Source organism: Oncorhynchus gorbuscha, unplaced genomic scaffold, assembly GCF_021184085.1.
Source record: "Oncorhynchus gorbuscha isolate QuinsamMale2020 ecotype Even-year unplaced genomic scaffold, OgorEven_v1.0 Un_scaffold_607, whole genome shotgun sequence".
Classification (NCBI taxonomy): Eukaryota; Metazoa; Chordata; class Actinopteri; order Salmoniformes; family Salmonidae; genus Oncorhynchus; species Oncorhynchus gorbuscha.
Window position 1 is genome coordinate 59,367 of NW_025745734.1, and position 17,111 is coordinate 76,477.

Genomic DNA, 17,111 nt, shown 5'->3' on the forward strand with positions numbered 1-17,111 from the left:
TTCCCCTCTCCTCTCATAGGGAAACAAGACGACACAACATACTACATGGCTGGAATGTCATTGGAAAGACAAAGACCATACGTACTGTGTGGTCACTTCACAACTGTAGACAAATAAACAGAACACAATTTCCCAAGGTATCTGATCTTGTACATGTTGCACAAGACAAGGACAGATGAACACGGTTCTGTCATGAATCCATGCAAATCGCAATGCACCTGTGGCAGGTTGTCACTGTAAAAAAATATATAAAACATGTTATATATGGTGGTATATATGTGGTTCTTCTGTAGCTCAGTTGGTAGAGCATGGTGCTTGTAATGCCAGGGTAGTGGGTTCGATCCCCGATCCCCGGGACCACCCATACGTAGAATGTATGCACACATGACTGTAAGTCGCTCTGGATAAAAGCGTCTGCTAAATGGCATATATTATGTTATATTATACGATTATCAGAAAAACAAGGTTTAGGTATTAAAAGCGCACCACATGGTTACGCAATGAATAGGACTCCACTTGTGTCACACAGCATTCACCACAACATCGGTCTCTAGGTTATATAAATTAGACCATCTATTCATCAGCCTCTGCCGCAACATTAATGGCCAGGCATTTATAAAGAGGCACTTGGATCGTGGGCTGGCAGGGGTACAATATAGACACCAGTATCAATTTAAATAAATTAATGTAAAAGTTTTGAATTATATTTGACAATTTCTCCCAATTAGAGCAATCAGTTGTTTGCATGTGTAGGCGATTGCCATGACTTGAATTTTACGTTCAGTTTTATTGCCACAAATTTCAAGTGAACAAATGAATTACTCACAAATGAACATAGCCTTGTGGGTATCAATTTAACCTTGTTTGACAATTATTTCTCACTGATATGAAAGGTCCTTATGCTTCCAAAACCATGCTCTCAACAAACTCAAGTGTCAGGACTCTTAAGAAAACCCCATGGAGAAGATGCCTTCATCCAATGACTTCTGTGTAATGGAGAGTCATAATCAAGGGCTATGAAGAGGAGTCTTAGAAGGTTGGGATTTCACAGGGTTGTAATGGAAACTGAAATGCCAGAGGTAGAAATACCATCCAAATGACCAAAACGAAGCCATTCATGATTTCATCAAGTTTAATACATATGTAAAAATGCCATCTTATGTACATTCGTATAAAATGTGTTCTGAAATTGTGATACAAAAACATTAGCATTAACAGTAGAAATAATTCACAAGGAATCAGCCTTTTGCACATCAGTCAGATATTCCTGCTTTGTCTAAATGGTTCAGTGCATCTATAACAAGACTGAATTAATGTCCAGAACTAAGAGGCCAAAGTTAGACTGCCTCTATGATGATCCCCATTGTATTATTCTTAACCCACAACATCAGTGACAGAGAGGAAAGTCAGCTAATAGAAGACAATAACAATCTATCCACCATGACTGTTAATACATTTTGAATCAAGGCCTTGCTATATATTCCACTTCAGTTGGCACCTCAGTCGAACCCTATACATTAAAACATCGACATTTCCATCCATATAGAACATGGTTTATTCCATAAGTTACTCATAAAGACTACATTTAAATGATTACGATAATGAGGATGTTAATGTCACTTGGTAAACAATACATTTGTAGATGAGACAATGTGAGAGAATGAGAATGGTTCTGGAGGGAGGGAGGTGGCGGCTTCTGGAGGGAGGGAGGGAGGTGGCGGCTTCTGGAGGGAGGGAGGGAGGTGGCGGCTTCTGGAGGGAGGGAGGGAGGAGGGGGCTTCTGGAGGGAGGTGGCGGCTTCTGGAGGGAGGTGGCGGCTTCTGGAGGGAGGGAGGGAGGAGGCGGCTTCTGGAGTGAGGGAGGAGGCGGCTTCTGGAGTGAGGGAGGGAGGAGGCGGCTTCTGGAGGGAGGGAGGGAGGGAGGAGGCGGCTTCTGGAGGGAGGGAGGGAGGGAGGAGGCGGCTTCTGGAGGGAGGGAGGGAGGAGGCGGCTTCTGGAGGGAGGGAGGAGGTGGCTTCTGGAGGGAGGGAAGGAGGAGGTGGCTTCTGGAGGGAGGGAGGGAGGAGGTGGCTTCTGGAGGGAGGAGGTGGCTTCTGGAGGGAGGAGGTGGCTTCTGGAGGGAGGAGGTGGCTTCTGGAGGGAGGAGGTGGCTTCTGGAGGGAGGAGGTGGCTTCTGGAGGGAGGAGGTGGCTTCTGGAGGGAGGAGGTGGCTTCTGGAGGGAGGAGGTGGCTTCTGGAGGGAGGAGGTGGCTTCTGGAGGGAGGAGGTGGCTTCTGGAGGGAGGGGGTGGCTTCTGGAGGGAGGGGGTGGCTTCTGGAGGGAGGGGGTGGCTTCTGGAGGGAGGGGGTGGCTTCTGGAGGGAGGGAGGGGTGGCTTCTGGAGGGAGGGAGGGAGGAGGTGGCTTCTGGAGGGAGGGAGGAGGTGGCTTCTGGAGGGAGGGAGGAGGTGGCTTCTGGAGGGAGGGAGGGAGGAGGTGGCTTCTGGAGGGAGGGAGGGAGGGAGGGAGGGAGGGAGGGAGGGAGGGAGGGAGGGAGGGAGGGAGGGAGGGAGGGAGGGAGGGAGGGAGGGAGGGAGGGAGGGAGGGAGGGAGGGAGGGAGGAGGTGACTTCTGGAGGGAGGGAGGGAGGAGGTGACTTCTGGAGGGAGGGAGGGAGGAGGTGACTTCTGGAGGGAGGGAGGGAGGGAGGGAGGGAGGAGGTGACTTCTGGAGGGAGGGAGGGAGGGAGGGAGGGAGGGAGGAGGTGACTTCTGGAGGGAGAGAGGTGGTGACTTCTGGAGGGAGAGAGGAGGTGGCTTCTGGAGGGAGAGAGGAGGTGGGTTGGTGGTGGTACGCAGGTCATCCATGTAGATACAGTATATTGGTGTAGGAGTTCAGCAGGGATCAATACTAACACCGCTACATTATACTCTTCAGTGTTGTATGCAGTTCATTACATGCAGCCTATGTAGGCTGTCAAATAATGCTGTCAATAATAACAATATCAGCCTCAATTTAAAGTAAAAGTCCATATTTGTGCAATCTCAGCAACCACAGGTGCAGCTGTTCATAATGGAAGTCACAGGAGGGAAAAGAGCCTGAGTCTAAAGTACTGTACACTACATCAAGTACACCAGAGCCACCGCTCTGCTGCGGCGGCTCAGACCGGGCTCTCCTCTTCTACCTCCTCCACTTCTTCCTCCTCCTCCTTCATCAGTGTATCCCAGATGGTCTGAGTCTGAGGGCTCTCTTCCTCCTCTGGTAGTGTCCCTCTCAGGCCACCAGTTGGGATCTCGTTCCCATCCTCTCAGGCCACCAGTTGGGATCTCGTCTCCTCTCAGACCACCTCATCTGACTCCAGGTTGTATTCTTCATACAGGGCATCCAGGATGGCCAGTTGTTTCTCCATGGCAGGCAGGTAGACCCCCAGGTCCCGGTGCATGCCTGTGTTGAATCCTTCTTTCAGTTCCTCCCCCTCTCTGGACACCAGAGCCGCTGCGAAGCTGCTGTATGACGGCGCTGCTCGGAGGGCCAGCTGGGAACGGAGAGACCAAGTGTCACTAAGTCTCACACACCAAGGTTATTAGAGGTTTGTACTTACACTACTGTTCAAAAGTTTGGGGTCACTTAGAAAATGTCCTTGTTTTTGAAAGAAAAGCACTTTTTTTGTCCACTAAAATAACATTGTTGATGTTGTAAATGACTATTGTAGCTGGAAACAGCAGATTTGTTTAATGGAATATCTACATAGGCGTACAGAGGCCATTATCAGCAACCATCACTCCTGTGTTCCAACGGCACGTTGTGTTAGCTAATCCAAGTTCATCATTTTAAAAGGCTAATTGATCATTAGAAAACCCTTTTGCAATTATGTTAGCACAGCTGAAAACTGTTGTGCTGATTTAAAGAAGCAATACAAAAAAAACTGACCTACTTTAAACTAGTTGAGCATCAACATTTGTGGGTTCGATTACAGTCTCAAAATGGCCAGAAACAAATAACTTTCTTCTTAAACTCATCAGTTTCTTGGCAATTTCTCACATTAAATAGCGTTCATTTCTCAGAACAAGAATAGACTGAAGATCTCGTACAACGCTGTGTCCACGCTGTGGACGTCCTGGGCTGGTGTGGTTGAGGCCGGTTGGACGTATGGTCAAATTCTCTAAAATTATGTTGGAGGGGGCTTATGGTAGAGAATTTAAGATTAAATTCTCTGGCAACAGCTCTGGTTGACATTCCTGCAGTCAGTATGCCAATTGCATGCTCCCTCAACTTTAGAACATCTGTGGCATTGTGTTTGACAAAACTGCACATTTTAGTGGCCTTTTATTGTCCCCAGCACAAGGTGCCCTTGTGTAATGATCATCCTGTTTAATCAGCTTCTTGATATGCCACATCTGTCAGGTGAATGGATTGTCTTGGCAAGGGAGAAATTCTCACTATCAGGGATGTAAACAAATTTGGGCACAACATTTCAGAGAAAGCTTTCGTGCCTATGAAACATTTCTGGAAACTTAACATGTTGCATTTATATTTTTGTTCAGTATAATATTATTTCAGTTTGTGTGTGATATAGGGGTTATATACATTATAAAGAAAACCTTTTTATAAACAATGGCAACGCTGCCATGTTGATCTGAGCCTTGCTGTTAGAGAACATTAGTGTCTGACTTTCAGCTGTCGCAAATGCACCTCCCCCCGACTCCAGTCCTTGACAGCTGGTTGTTTTAGAATTACCACTCAAACGCGCCCAATATCTGCAGTGCTGCTCCTCGTCTTGCGGAGCCCCCCTTTAAATTATAAAGTCAATCTCAATGTAATCCGCAAGATTCAGAAGCTTGAAAACCCCATTAGGAAAAAAAAAAAAATCCTTAAACCCCATTTTTGTCCCCCCCCCAAAAACTACATTTTCGTTTTTATTTTAGTTTGTTTTGGAGTCAAAGATAAGTTTCAGTATAGTTTTTCAAACAGGTTTGTTAATTATTTTATTTCCGTTTACTAAATAGTTTTTGTTCCTTGATTAGTTTGTTTCAGTTGACTATAATAGCCTTAGTGCACGCACAGACACATGCCCGCCCGCCAAAGTGGGCATGAGAGCTTGAAGACTGATTATCAAGTATTACTCACAGCAAATACACCTCGCACAACCCATCCATGATACTGCCGCAGACTCCGTCCATAAGCATTACCTGAGTGGACGAGGGAGGGGAGTGTGTTAGGAGTACAGAGGACATTACATAATACACTATATGACATTAAACCAAAAGAGGACTATCACCTAACCATTAACCGTGTGTGTGTACCACAGTGTTGCTATGCTAACTCACCCAGCGCTCCGGGGATATCCCTTTCCCCAGAGTTGACCAGGGACAGGAACTCCTTGAGGAACTTGAGTCCTCGTTTGAGCCACAGCAGGGCCTCGGTGGCTGAGTTGCGGACGCGGGCCACGCCGGTCTGCACCTCGTGAAGCACTATGGTCTGCAGTGTGGGGAAGCTGCCCGGGTCCGACGACAGCTTTTGGTGGATCTTCTACAGACAGCCACACAGAGACAGAAGAACTTGTCGTCATAAAGACAATGTCTGATGACCAAATGGCACCCTATTCCCTTTATAGTACACTATATGTGCGCCCTGGTCAAAAGTAGTGCACTACGTAGGGAATAGGGCGCCGTTTGTTACGCATCCCCAGCAGTTCTTATAGGTTTCTAAATCTGGTTGGTCGTGTCATGTTGCCACTTAGCAGGTTTAATTGTTCCATGACAACACTGGAAACCATAGCTTGTTATTTCTTGGTGGCGGTAGAGTAAAATAACTCTGTTAAAGCTCTGCTAGTGAAATGTTCCAGTGCTTTATACACACAGCACTGCCTAATGACAATATATTACTTTCACCTTCCAGCACAGAAATTGTTAGAACAGTATTTGTTTAGAGTGTATTCTGCCCAACTGAAGAGTTCACAGGGCAGGTTAAGGACCCTATTCCCTCTGTAGTGCACTACTTCTGTACTGCACTACCGTATATAGGGAATAGGGTGCCATTTGGGACAGAACCAGTGGGTGTAAAAGTCCATTTGGTCCCTCTTGTGGTCATTTAGAGAACTGTTGATATGTTGAATGTTATGCTGATTTGAGCAGCTTTTTAAAAAGGTAGGCTTTAGTAAACTTAATCTAACTTTAATTTCCTGTAATGTAAAAATCTAACATTGTTCTAAACTCAAGACAGCCTTTCCTCTTACCTTGATGTTGCCTGTAAAATCCATTTTTACTGGACCAAATACTGTGGATCCTAGTTTATCTGAGGAGAGAGAGTCCAATGTCACTTCAATGCTGGATATTTTTGTTACACTATTGTTTGTCCTTGTGGGGCGGTTTCACGGACACATATTAAGGATAGTCCTGGACTAAAAAAACAGTTTGACAGAGAATCTCTTTTGAGTCAAGAATTTGTGTTAATCTGTGTCCGGGACCCCCCCCGGTGTTTTATTCCCCAGTAACCATTACAAATTGATGTAGACTTCACTAGAAGAGGAAATTCTAAGTATAACATGGAAGAGCTCGTACGCCTGGAGGATCCAGAGCCATGTGTGTAACATACAATACATACCCGTAGCTCTCTATAGTTTATCACAGTGACATGCATTATGGTCGGATCACACCAACAATGGACAGAGGGCTGTTGTATGACTTCAAGATGGATTACACACTCCAGACTCACATACACCCTCCCTCCCTCCCTCCCACCCACCCTCCCTCCCTCCCTCCCAGGAAACCCATCCACTTGATTAGTAAATAAGAGAAAGAGATGCCTCCAGTCAACCAGAGAACACATCCAATAGGATGATCAATTAGATGCAGACGAGGAGAACAGTATGGACGTGAGAGAGGAGACTGAAGGGAACAGAGCATGCACCACCAGGTGGAAAAGATTATGTACAACATGTTTCAGAAAAGATGGAGGAAGAGACAGACAGAGGAGTGAAGTGACCGTCCTACCTAATACAGGCACTATTGCATAGCATGAGTCCAAAAGGCTTGTGTAGGAATACCACTGTCACCGTCCAGTCTTATATCACTAAATCTAAAGAGAAGTCAGAGAGATTCAAACAAGGGGAGATATTAGTGAGGTCCGGCATCGACAACCTTTATTTCATTCAATCAAACCAAAACAGAAAAGAAACAGATACAACCAAAGCCAAAGACAGCATCCACACAAGACCATGCTGTCAGGCCATTGGGTGATTTGATACTTGTTTTGAGTTCTTGTCTCTAACTTAGATACACCTGTATAATAAATAGTTCTAATGTATCAAAAGCATATCAGCTATGTTCCCCAACCTCTACGGCGTTCTAAGGATTTCCTTTTCACTAGTTCTGTGTTGGATGTTTACTGCACTTAAAAACGTTAACACAGCATTGTCTCTCTCAGTCATTGGAATACTGTAATATCACAAGTTAACATCATGATCATTCATATCACAGTTATGATCATTCAATTCACGGTTATGATCGTTAAAATCACATCTTAATGCTGAATAACACTGTTAAAAAGCGGCTTTCAAATGTCATCAAAATGAAAAGAAAATAAAGAGTGAAATGATTACCAAAAAAAAACAACCCCAAAATCAGATGAGGGCATCTCTGTAATAGTCATGTGATCAACCGAGAACACACCAGGGTAAAACTTGTTATATGTTCAAATGGGTTTAGAAAGTCAACTAAAAACTTGCTCTGTTTTAACCTAGTCAGTCATTAACAGCAACAGAGTTGGCAAGAGCACAAAGATCTGCGACCAGGCTAGTTCTCCTCTTTTGTTTTCGCACAGGCATGGAAAAATGACCTTTGCCCTTTCATACCCAAAGCATTAGCATTGGGGCTAAACAGTATATATCAGAGTAGCACAATTTGCAGCATAATCTGAACACACTAAATACATTAACCTCAATAATAAATACCTCATTGTGGAATCAACATCATTACAGTACCTAGAATAATTATAGGAAATATGGGGATTAATCCATTAGTGTATGTGTTGGCCCTTGTTCTGTCTAGTTAATGCTTGTGAAATATTAGCATGGACCTCAGTAGTAAAACACCTACACTCTGGGGTGAAGCTTTCCCCGAGTTACGGATCTATCATCAGCTTCCCCTCCCACAATGCAACAAGTGAAATCTAAGCAAGCCCAAATATCTTATGTAGACTTTTCCTTCTTTTTTTCCCCCGTACCAGGCTAATTGTGCATATTCTAACCAAAAACATGCTTAATACAAGTCATTTCTCTTATTTCAAGATATTTAGCTAAATATTTTACCTTAATACAATGATGTCTATGCGTTCAATATGAAGGAAGATGGAGGTAGTTTTGTGAGCCAATGCTAACTAGCTTAGCGCAAAGAAAATGTCTTCTGCATCAGCTAGGATGCTAGCAGATACCCAAGACTTCGTCTTTGAGCTAATGCTACATTACCAAAATCACAAACTATCCCTTTAATGCAAAACCGACCACAGATCAGCATTCTAGGGTCAACTTCACCCTACACCGTAAGGTCTACAGTATGTGTCCCTCCTGCGGTGTGTCCCCATACCTGTGACTCATCGTACTGAAGAATGTGTCCACCTGCTCTGTCTCCTCTTCTTCTCCCTGTGGCTGGGCAGGCTGCTCCTCCTCCAGCTTGGCTTCCTCTTGGTCAGTGACAGCTTCCTGTTGGTTCTGGGTCACTTCCTGTTTCTCTTCTTCTTGGGCGTTGCTCATTTCCTGCTCCACCTCTTTGAATTCCTCCTCCTCCTCCTCCTCCTCTTCCTGCTGTGCTGGTTGGTCGGTGTGTTCTGGGTCAGGGTTTGTGTGGGTGGTTTGGGTAGTGGCCTCTTCTTCCACTGCAGACTCCTCTAGGCCCTGGGGGTCCCCGCCGACTGGGCTATTTTCTGTATGGCACAGAGAGACACACATGTTCACAAATGTTCTGTTCCAGTTGGCATGTATGAGCCATAGCAACTAGCATGTGAAACCCATTCAAACAGAAATTGTCAATGTAATTTCAAGGAGTACTCTAAACCACTACCTTAAAAGTATCTAGGTGTGCCATATTGTGAAAGAAGCACTTTCTGAGTTCCACATTTATCAAGTGCCAGTGATACATCTAGCTTCGTACAATGGGGTCCGTTATTTTAATCAATGTTAAGATAAATATAATAAATCATTGCCAACTTCAGCTGGTCCTCTTTCTACAGAACTCTAGAAGACTTTGCCAACTTCAGCTGGTCCTCTTTCTACAGAACTCTAGAAGACTTTGCCAACTTCAGCTGGTCCTCTTTCTACAGAACTCTAGAAGACTTTGCCAAATTCAGCTGGTCCTCTTTCTACAGAACTCCTGCATGGTGAGCAGTAAAAAGTCTCATGCTTTGGAGGTGATCCTGGTTCACATACAGGGTGTGTGTATACAAGTACATTTGAAAGGGCAAGTGTATTTAAATGAGAGACCTGTTGGGGGTGTTTGGGTGGTTCTCTCAGGGAGCGTGTCTGGTCCGTCTCGTTGGTCTGGTCCCTCTGCTCCAGAGTCAAGGCTCTGGTTGTCATGTGTTACAGATCCTCCGGAGATTTCTTTACACTCCCTGTGTCTGGAGAACAAGACAATTAAGCCACCCCCCACATCCCAGAGAACAAGACAATTAAGCCACCCCCCACATCCCAGAGAACAAGACAACAATTAAGCCACCCCCACATCCCAGAGAACAAGACAATTAAGCCACCCCCACATCCCAGAGAACAAGACAATTAAGCCACCCCCACGTCCCAGAGAACAAGACAATTAAGCCCCCCACGTCCCAGAGAACAAGACAATAACCCCCACATCTCAGAGAACAAGACAATAACCCCCACATCCCAGAGAACAAGACAATAACCCCCACATCCCAGAGAACAAGACAATAACCCCCACATCCCAGAGAACAAGACAATAACCCCCCCCCCGACATCCCAGAGAACAAGACAATAACCCCCCGACATCCCGGAGAACAAGACAATAACCCCCCCGACATCCCGGAGAACAAGACAATAACCCCCCCGACATCCCAGAGAACAAGACAATAACCCCCCACATCCCAGAGAACAAGACAATAACCCTCCCCACATCCCAGAGAACAAGACAATAACCCCCCGACATCCCAGAGAACAAGACAATAACCCCCCGACATCCCGGAGAACAAGACAATAAACATCCCCCAAGACATCCCAGAGAACAAGACAATAACCCCCGACATCCCAGAGAACAAGACAATAATCCCCCCACATCCCAGAGAACAAGACAATAACCCCCACATCCCGGAGAACAAGACAAATACCCCCACATCTCAGAGAACAAGACAAACCCCCACATCCCAGAGAACAAGACATCCATGAGAACAAGAACAAGACAAATAACCCCCACATCCTGGAGAACAAGACAAATACCCCCCACATCCCGGCCAGAGTTATCATGGATACATATCTAATGCTGTAGTTTCATGCAGTTAGTGGACATGTAGCAATTCATGGAAGATGGAGATAAGGGAGTGCTGGTGTAAAGGTTGAGACCGTGAGGAACACGTTAGCTTCAAACCAAACTTCTGAAAAGAGAGCCACCTACTTTTCCTGATTTGATTGATTGACAGGTTTGACCTGTGGAACAACAACAAAATGCACATTAGCCAAAGACAGAGCAGTATGGAGAGAAACCGTTGGCTGGCTCAGCTCATGTGTAGAATCACGGTCGTCTTGCACCAAACTGAGGCCGTCAAATCAAAAGGTAGTCCTAATGTTTCCTCCGACACATTGGTGCGGCTGGCTTCTGGGTTGGATGCGCGCTGTGTTATGAAGCAGTGCGACTTGGTTGGGTTGTGTTTCGGAGGACGCACGGCTTTCGACCTTCGTCTCTCCTGAGCCCGTACTTGAGTTGTAGCGATGAGACAAAATAGTAACTACTAACATTGGATACCATGAAATTGGGGAGAAAAGGGGGTAAAATAAAATATCAAATATAAAAACGACTTAAGATATTGGCTCCAATCTAGGTTGAGCCTTTAGATTTTGTGACAACTAACAACTAAAGAATCTTTTTCCACTTCTCTCAGACTTATAAAACACATTTCCAAAACGCACTACCAAATATGGTGGTGAGAGGAAGCCACTACCAAATATGGTGGTGAGAGGAAGCCACTACCAAATATGGTGGTGAGAGGAAGCCACTACCAAATATGGTGGTGAGAGGAAGCCACTACCAAATATGGTGGTGAGAGGAAGCCACTACCAAATATGGTGGTGAGAGGAAGCCACTACCAAATATGGTGGTGAGAGGAAGCCACTACCAAATATGGTGGTGAGAGGAAGCCGAGTGGCCGGCAGTGGGTGAAGATGGAACCAGATGGATTTTGGCCGACATTCTGCTGATTTTCTCATCAATTAAACATTTGATCGCAATACAGTTCTGTTACCAAAACTAAAATATGTTACAAACAGAGTGGACTAAGTTTTGTAGACTTTACCGTTTCCCAAAGTTTTAAAATTGTTGTTACTTAGGAGTGCAAATTCAAATTGAGTTGTTGCACATGCTCACTTCAGGGTAGGGGCAAATATGCAAAGGAATACTAGAACGCGCCAATAGGATCTTGCTAGTTCATGCTTGGGCTCTGCCCACCTCCTTGCTTGTTCTGCCCAATATGACTAATTTGTTCTCATTTGAAACGATGGGCTGTGGTCTATCTTGGTTTAGTTATAAAAAACCTTTGGCATCTCTATGTGTAAGCCGGTACCTTCTGGGGTTTGATGGTTGCCACGGGAGGTGACCCGGGCGGGGTCTTTGTGGCCTGGTCTGAGCTGAAGGTGTGGTTGGCGATCAGCATGCACTCCTCCAACGTCTTGATGAAGGTAGTGCATGTAGATTTCACCATGGTGCCAGGGTTCTCCCCAGCCTGAAACAGACACACAGATATACACAAACATCAACCCCTAAGCAGATTGCTTATCCCTTGTTTGTGCTGTAAAAGTGACTGGCCATTTGCATTGTAACATAATCCACTGCCGATTCAAACAGAGCATACATACTGAACTCAGTGAGAAAAGGTTCTGGTTGCACAGAGAGTAAATAGGCCATTGAAAACTCACCCCGCCCTCTGTCTTACCTCCTCAGTCTCCTCACTGTCCTTGATCTGGTTAACTTGCTGGAGCAGAAGGTCACAGTAGAGCCTCAACTCTGACATCTTGGTCTTAAGAGCCTCTGTGTTCTCCTGGTGCTCTGAGGGAGAGAGAGAGACGCGATGAAAATATCCTTGGTTGTGTTATGTGAATATTTAAGATGAATAAAGATCAGATTCTCTGCATACATTTCCCTCTCTATAATACACAATGTCCAGTGTTCTGTTGGTGGCCCTCTATAATACACAATGTCCAGTGTTCTGTTGGTGGCCCTCTATAATACACAATGTCCAGTGTTCTGTTGGTGGCTCTCTATAATACACAATGTCCAGTGTTCTGTTGGTGGCTCTCTATAATACACAATGTCCAGTGTTCTGTTGGTGGCTCTCTATAATACACAATGTCCAGTGTTCTGTTGGTGGCTCTCTATAATACACAATGTCCAGTGTTCTGTTGGTGGCTCTCTATAATACACAATGTCCAGTGTTCTGTTGGTGGCTCTCTATAATACACAATGTCCAGTGTTCTGTTGGTGGCTCTCTATAATACACAATGTCCAGTTGGTGACTTTCGGGGTGATGGTCACTAGACTGGATGCTGTGTGTTAAGGATTAAACTCATATCTGTTGATAGTGATTGACGCCAGACTGGATGTACAAGGACTAAACACACTGTTTATTATTGTGTTGTCTGAAACACTGATCCTGTAGAAGCCGACAGTCACTGCCTTTTGTTTTAACTTCATACAAGCCTTCTGGGCTGGTGTTTACAGAGCAGCTGTCTGCTGATTAGGATTTAGTCTCAGAGAAGGCCAGGTAGACATTTTCTCTGCTGCTGTGCTGGAGGCGTCTCCCTGTTATAACTTGTAATAAACAGGATTGGCTTTAACTGAGACTGCTCTTCTCTTTTGTTCACCTGGAAATTCATTTTACTGGTTACGTCCCAAATGACACCCTATTCTCTATTTAGTGCACTACTTTTGACCAGGGTCAATAGGCAAGTAGTGCACTATATGGGAATAGATGCCATTTGGGATGCGGAGGTTCTCACGTACTTGCTGTAGATCATCAACTAGTCAGCAGCGGGACAATTGTTTTATTGAGCTGGGTCAGAACATAATTAAAAATCATTTGTAGACTGAAAATTGACCGCAAGAGTCACAAAATATATTTGACAAAAACATAATCACTTCAAACCTTGCTTATATTTATACGATCACGTCTCTTATGTGGGAATACTTTGGAACAGATTTTACAGTCTCACGTCCAACAAATAAACACATTGTTTTGGGGGGTTTTTTGCTCAGAAAACTTGGGTGATTTTATTTGTCCCTCCCTCAGGCCACCAGTTGAGGAATATAAACACATTCATTTCATGAGGTCAGTTGGATAGCTTTTAACAGGTCACCCATGTAGACCTACATGTCCATGGCAGGCACCAGGCTACAACAGGTAAAACCAAGCCAAAGACCCACACAGCAGCATGAAATCGTGTTTCAGTCAAGCTATTGTGTTTTCAGACTTGTTTGGAGTAACCCAAAGCTCACACCTTACCTTTCTCTCTCTTGGTTCGGTTGTCTGTGAGGCAGGCCTTTGCAGATCCCAATGCGACCAGCCATTTCTGCCTCTCCGCTGCGTTGATGGCTCTGAGGTAGAAGTACTGTTCTCCAGGGATGGTCAGGTCAACTCGTGTGAAGTCAGAGGAGTGGACTAGTAGGGAGAGATGGTGGAAGAGAGAGAAAGACAGAAAGTGGAGAAACCCCAGTTAACAGCAGACTCAAGGGTGTAGGACAGTGTTTCCCAACCTGCTTTGGTTACTGTACCACCAACTGAATTTAGCTCTGCCTGGAGTACCCCCTCATGTGCCATTTACCAGTAGGCCTCTGGGCTCATGAGTCTTCTCAAGTACTCCTGTGGATAGGCCAAGTAGCCCAGGTTGGGACCCACTGGGGTGGGAGACATTTTGGCAATCATATGTGGTTGTTATGTTGTCTATAGTTTGTCTGCCTTTGTATATTCCACTTCATGTGTACACTAGAGTGCACTATATGTTGGGTCATGGGTCACATGTATATAGGCACACAGGTAAGCAGGAAGTGGGTTTTTGGGGACAAAAACAATATAGACTAAGCTTCAGATTGACTCTTCAGTAGGGTGTAGCCTATCTAGTTCAAAGGACCGCAACAGTTAGCATGTTGTCATAATACAGGCCACTGTGTCTTTACCAGGCCAATAATAGCTACCAAGTACCAACCTTGTATTTCACACACTGAGATTTTGATGCTTCCCTTGCAACCTTTCCAGGAATCCTCTTGCGAGTCATAGTAGGACAAAGTCCCTCCTTCCAGTACAAACCAGCGAGGCTGCCAACCTGGAAAAAAGGATATTGATAACTATGACCACTGTGAAAAACAACATTCACTATTCATTGTAACCTGTAGTTGCTAGCTATCTAGCTAACAGAGCAAGAAATATGACTCAGTGCCATCCAATGAAAATTAGCTAACTAGCTAGCTAAGGTTAGATCATGTTGTTTCTCTGGCTTATTACCTGTCCAGCTAGTTGTTAGCTAGCTAGCTAACAATCTGATTCAAAGCGGACTTATTCAGAAGCTCAGTTAGCTGCTTAGTTTCTTCTTACCACTTATGTAATTTGTCCACTTGAATAGGATTCCCTCCATTCTTCATCTGTTTCTGAGGTTCATTACTTGTTTATTAGAACAAGACGCCGGCCACAGCTGATCCTGGAGACTCAATTTCATTCCCAAGTAAGATTTTCGGAAATAAAGGACCCGTTTCATTTGGATACGACAGAAAAGTACGTAAATCATACATGAATGGGGTTCCATGTGATCGCGTGAGATCCTGCCCAGTTCTATGACGTCAAGGATTTGCGTTCTAGGCCCTGTGGACGTAACAATGTGGGAGGATCTATGTATGTCCTCCAATGAACAGAAACGATTTAGAAATTGGGTGCGGCCTCCAAACATTCTCTCCAATCGCAAAAAAAGGTGGTCTCACAAGTGAACAAGGGAAACATTTTGCAAGTACCTCTCTCAGTTTGACTGCCACGTAGCCATCAATTGGGCTAGACTCCGTGCTTCTACACCTGCATTGCTTGCTGTTTGGGGTTTTAGGCTGGGTTTCTGTACAGCACTTTGCGATATCAGCTGATGTACGAAGGGCTATATAAATACATTTGATTTGATTTGATTTGTTGCACACTTGTTAGTCAGGCCTAGTTGTGTACTCTGGTGTGATTAATCTATCTATCCAACCAGAAACCACTGAAATGTAACTTATATATATATGAATGGCGCTAAACTACCCGAACCAGTGGTGAAAATTGAGGTTTTGCATAAACCCTTTGCCTGCTTTCAGAAGTCGAAATATGGAGACGTACTTCTTGTGCACTTTGAGGGATTTCTGGAGAGCAATGGCACCATGTTTCATTCCAGGTGACTTGTTGAAACCGATATGAAATGCTCTGTTGATTGGATAAGGTTCCGTTGCCTGTTGCTGCAATCTTAGTCTACTAACCAATGGTCAACCAGTCCATCATACTCAAGGGTTGAATTGAGATCTTGAAGTTGGCACAAAAAAAACCCCAGTTGCCCACCAAATGAATCCCCTTAATCACACTCCCATAACACCTGCATGTTTGTCGACATTGACAATCGATGTGTTTGTTTTTCTGAGTAACCGTTTGGTCTTTGTGACAGTCCAATCAAAAATTATATTTTGGTATTTTGTCAATTAGTCCACCATTAATACAATCCTAAAAAGGGTGCATGCCAGAACTGTGTTTTTGCGTGTGAACCAGAGGAGGCTGGTGAGAGAAGCTATAGGAGGATGGGCTCATTTTAATGGCTGGAATGAACAGTATCAAGTATATGGAAACTACATGTTTGACTCCGTTCCATGAATTCCTTTCCAGCCATGACAATGAGCCCATCCTCCCATTGCTCCTCCCAGCAGCTGCCACTGGTGTGAAATAGTCCTTTAATTTAGTGGTTACTGATTTTTCTTTAAGAACACTATGATGGATCTGTGTGACTCTTGTCAGCCGTAACAACAGGGACAAGCAGCCAGTGTGGTTCACCCTGGGGATCTGAGAGGTGATCAAGAGTTGGGATAAGGGGCTGAAGAACATGTGTCCAGGAGGGAGGAGGGAGCTCATTATCCCCCCAGCTCTGGCCTATGGCAAAGAGGGAAAAGGTATTGCACTTGTATTAACCTATGACTACCAGTAGCCGAGTGCTTACCTAACCCTTCATACCCAATTACAGAACGTTAGCCTGATCATTAGTGTGAACGTTAGTGTGATCTCCTGAAACACTGAAATCCATAATGACTTTAATTCGCTAGGTGATTATTTTGTGTCAAGGGTCAATGTCATCGGATGCACCACAAATGGGACAATGCTTTACTTTTGACTAGAGCGCTCTGGATGAAATAAGTACACTAGGGAATAGGATGGCATTTGGGAAACAGCCAACGTGTTATATTGCTGACGTGTATTTTGTCAGGTAAAATCACCCTGAGAGGACGTTGATCTTTGACATTGAGATCATGGAGATTCGGAACGGTCCCAGGTCCCATGAGTCGTTCCAGGAAATGGATCTAAACGATGACTGGAGGCTCTCCAAACCAGATGTAGGCATCAGAGGACTCTACACACGGCAGGGATTAGTGGACCCTCCAGTCACAAGCTACATGTGACTCATGTTTTTGCGAGGCAGAGGATCCCTGGTTCGAGCTCAGTAAGGGACAGGGTACCTAAGGAAGGAAGTGATACTGTTAAGCAAGCTACAGCGATACTGTTACACCAGGATAAACTCAATCAAGCCCAGTATTTGAACCCAGGTCTAGTGATTGTTAATCTCCTGTAGGCAGATTATTTTACTTCTGGGTTACAGAGATGAGGTGTTTGGAGAGGCACTGATAGTAGAGTACAGGATGAACAGTAGAGGG

The 17,111-nt window shown here is 44.8% G+C and overlaps 1 protein-coding gene and 1 pseudogene across 1 annotated transcript; one reads left to right on the forward strand and one right to left on the reverse strand.

Annotated features, from left to right (window-relative positions):
- Window positions 1-2,730: 2,730 nt before the first annotated feature.
- LOC124019487 (pleckstrin homology domain-containing family A member 8-like) lies at window positions 2,731-15,012 on the reverse strand. Its single transcript, XM_046334838.1, is given in 14 exon segments — window positions 2,731-3,511; window positions 5,104-5,165; window positions 5,304-5,505; window positions 6,212-6,270; window positions 6,969-7,001; window positions 7,004-7,053; window positions 8,559-8,895; window positions 9,452-9,588; window positions 10,596-10,627; window positions 11,758-11,916; window positions 12,127-12,239; window positions 13,693-13,848; window positions 14,393-14,509; window positions 14,779-15,012. Coding segments are annotated over 14 exon segments (1,695 nt in total). The 5' UTR covers window positions 14,819-15,012; the 3' UTR covers window positions 2,731-3,313.
- A 422-nt stretch (window positions 15,013-15,434) lies between these two features.
- Window positions 15,435-16,859, forward strand: LOC124019495 (annotated as a pseudogene).
- Window positions 16,860-17,111: the final 252 nt, after the last annotated feature.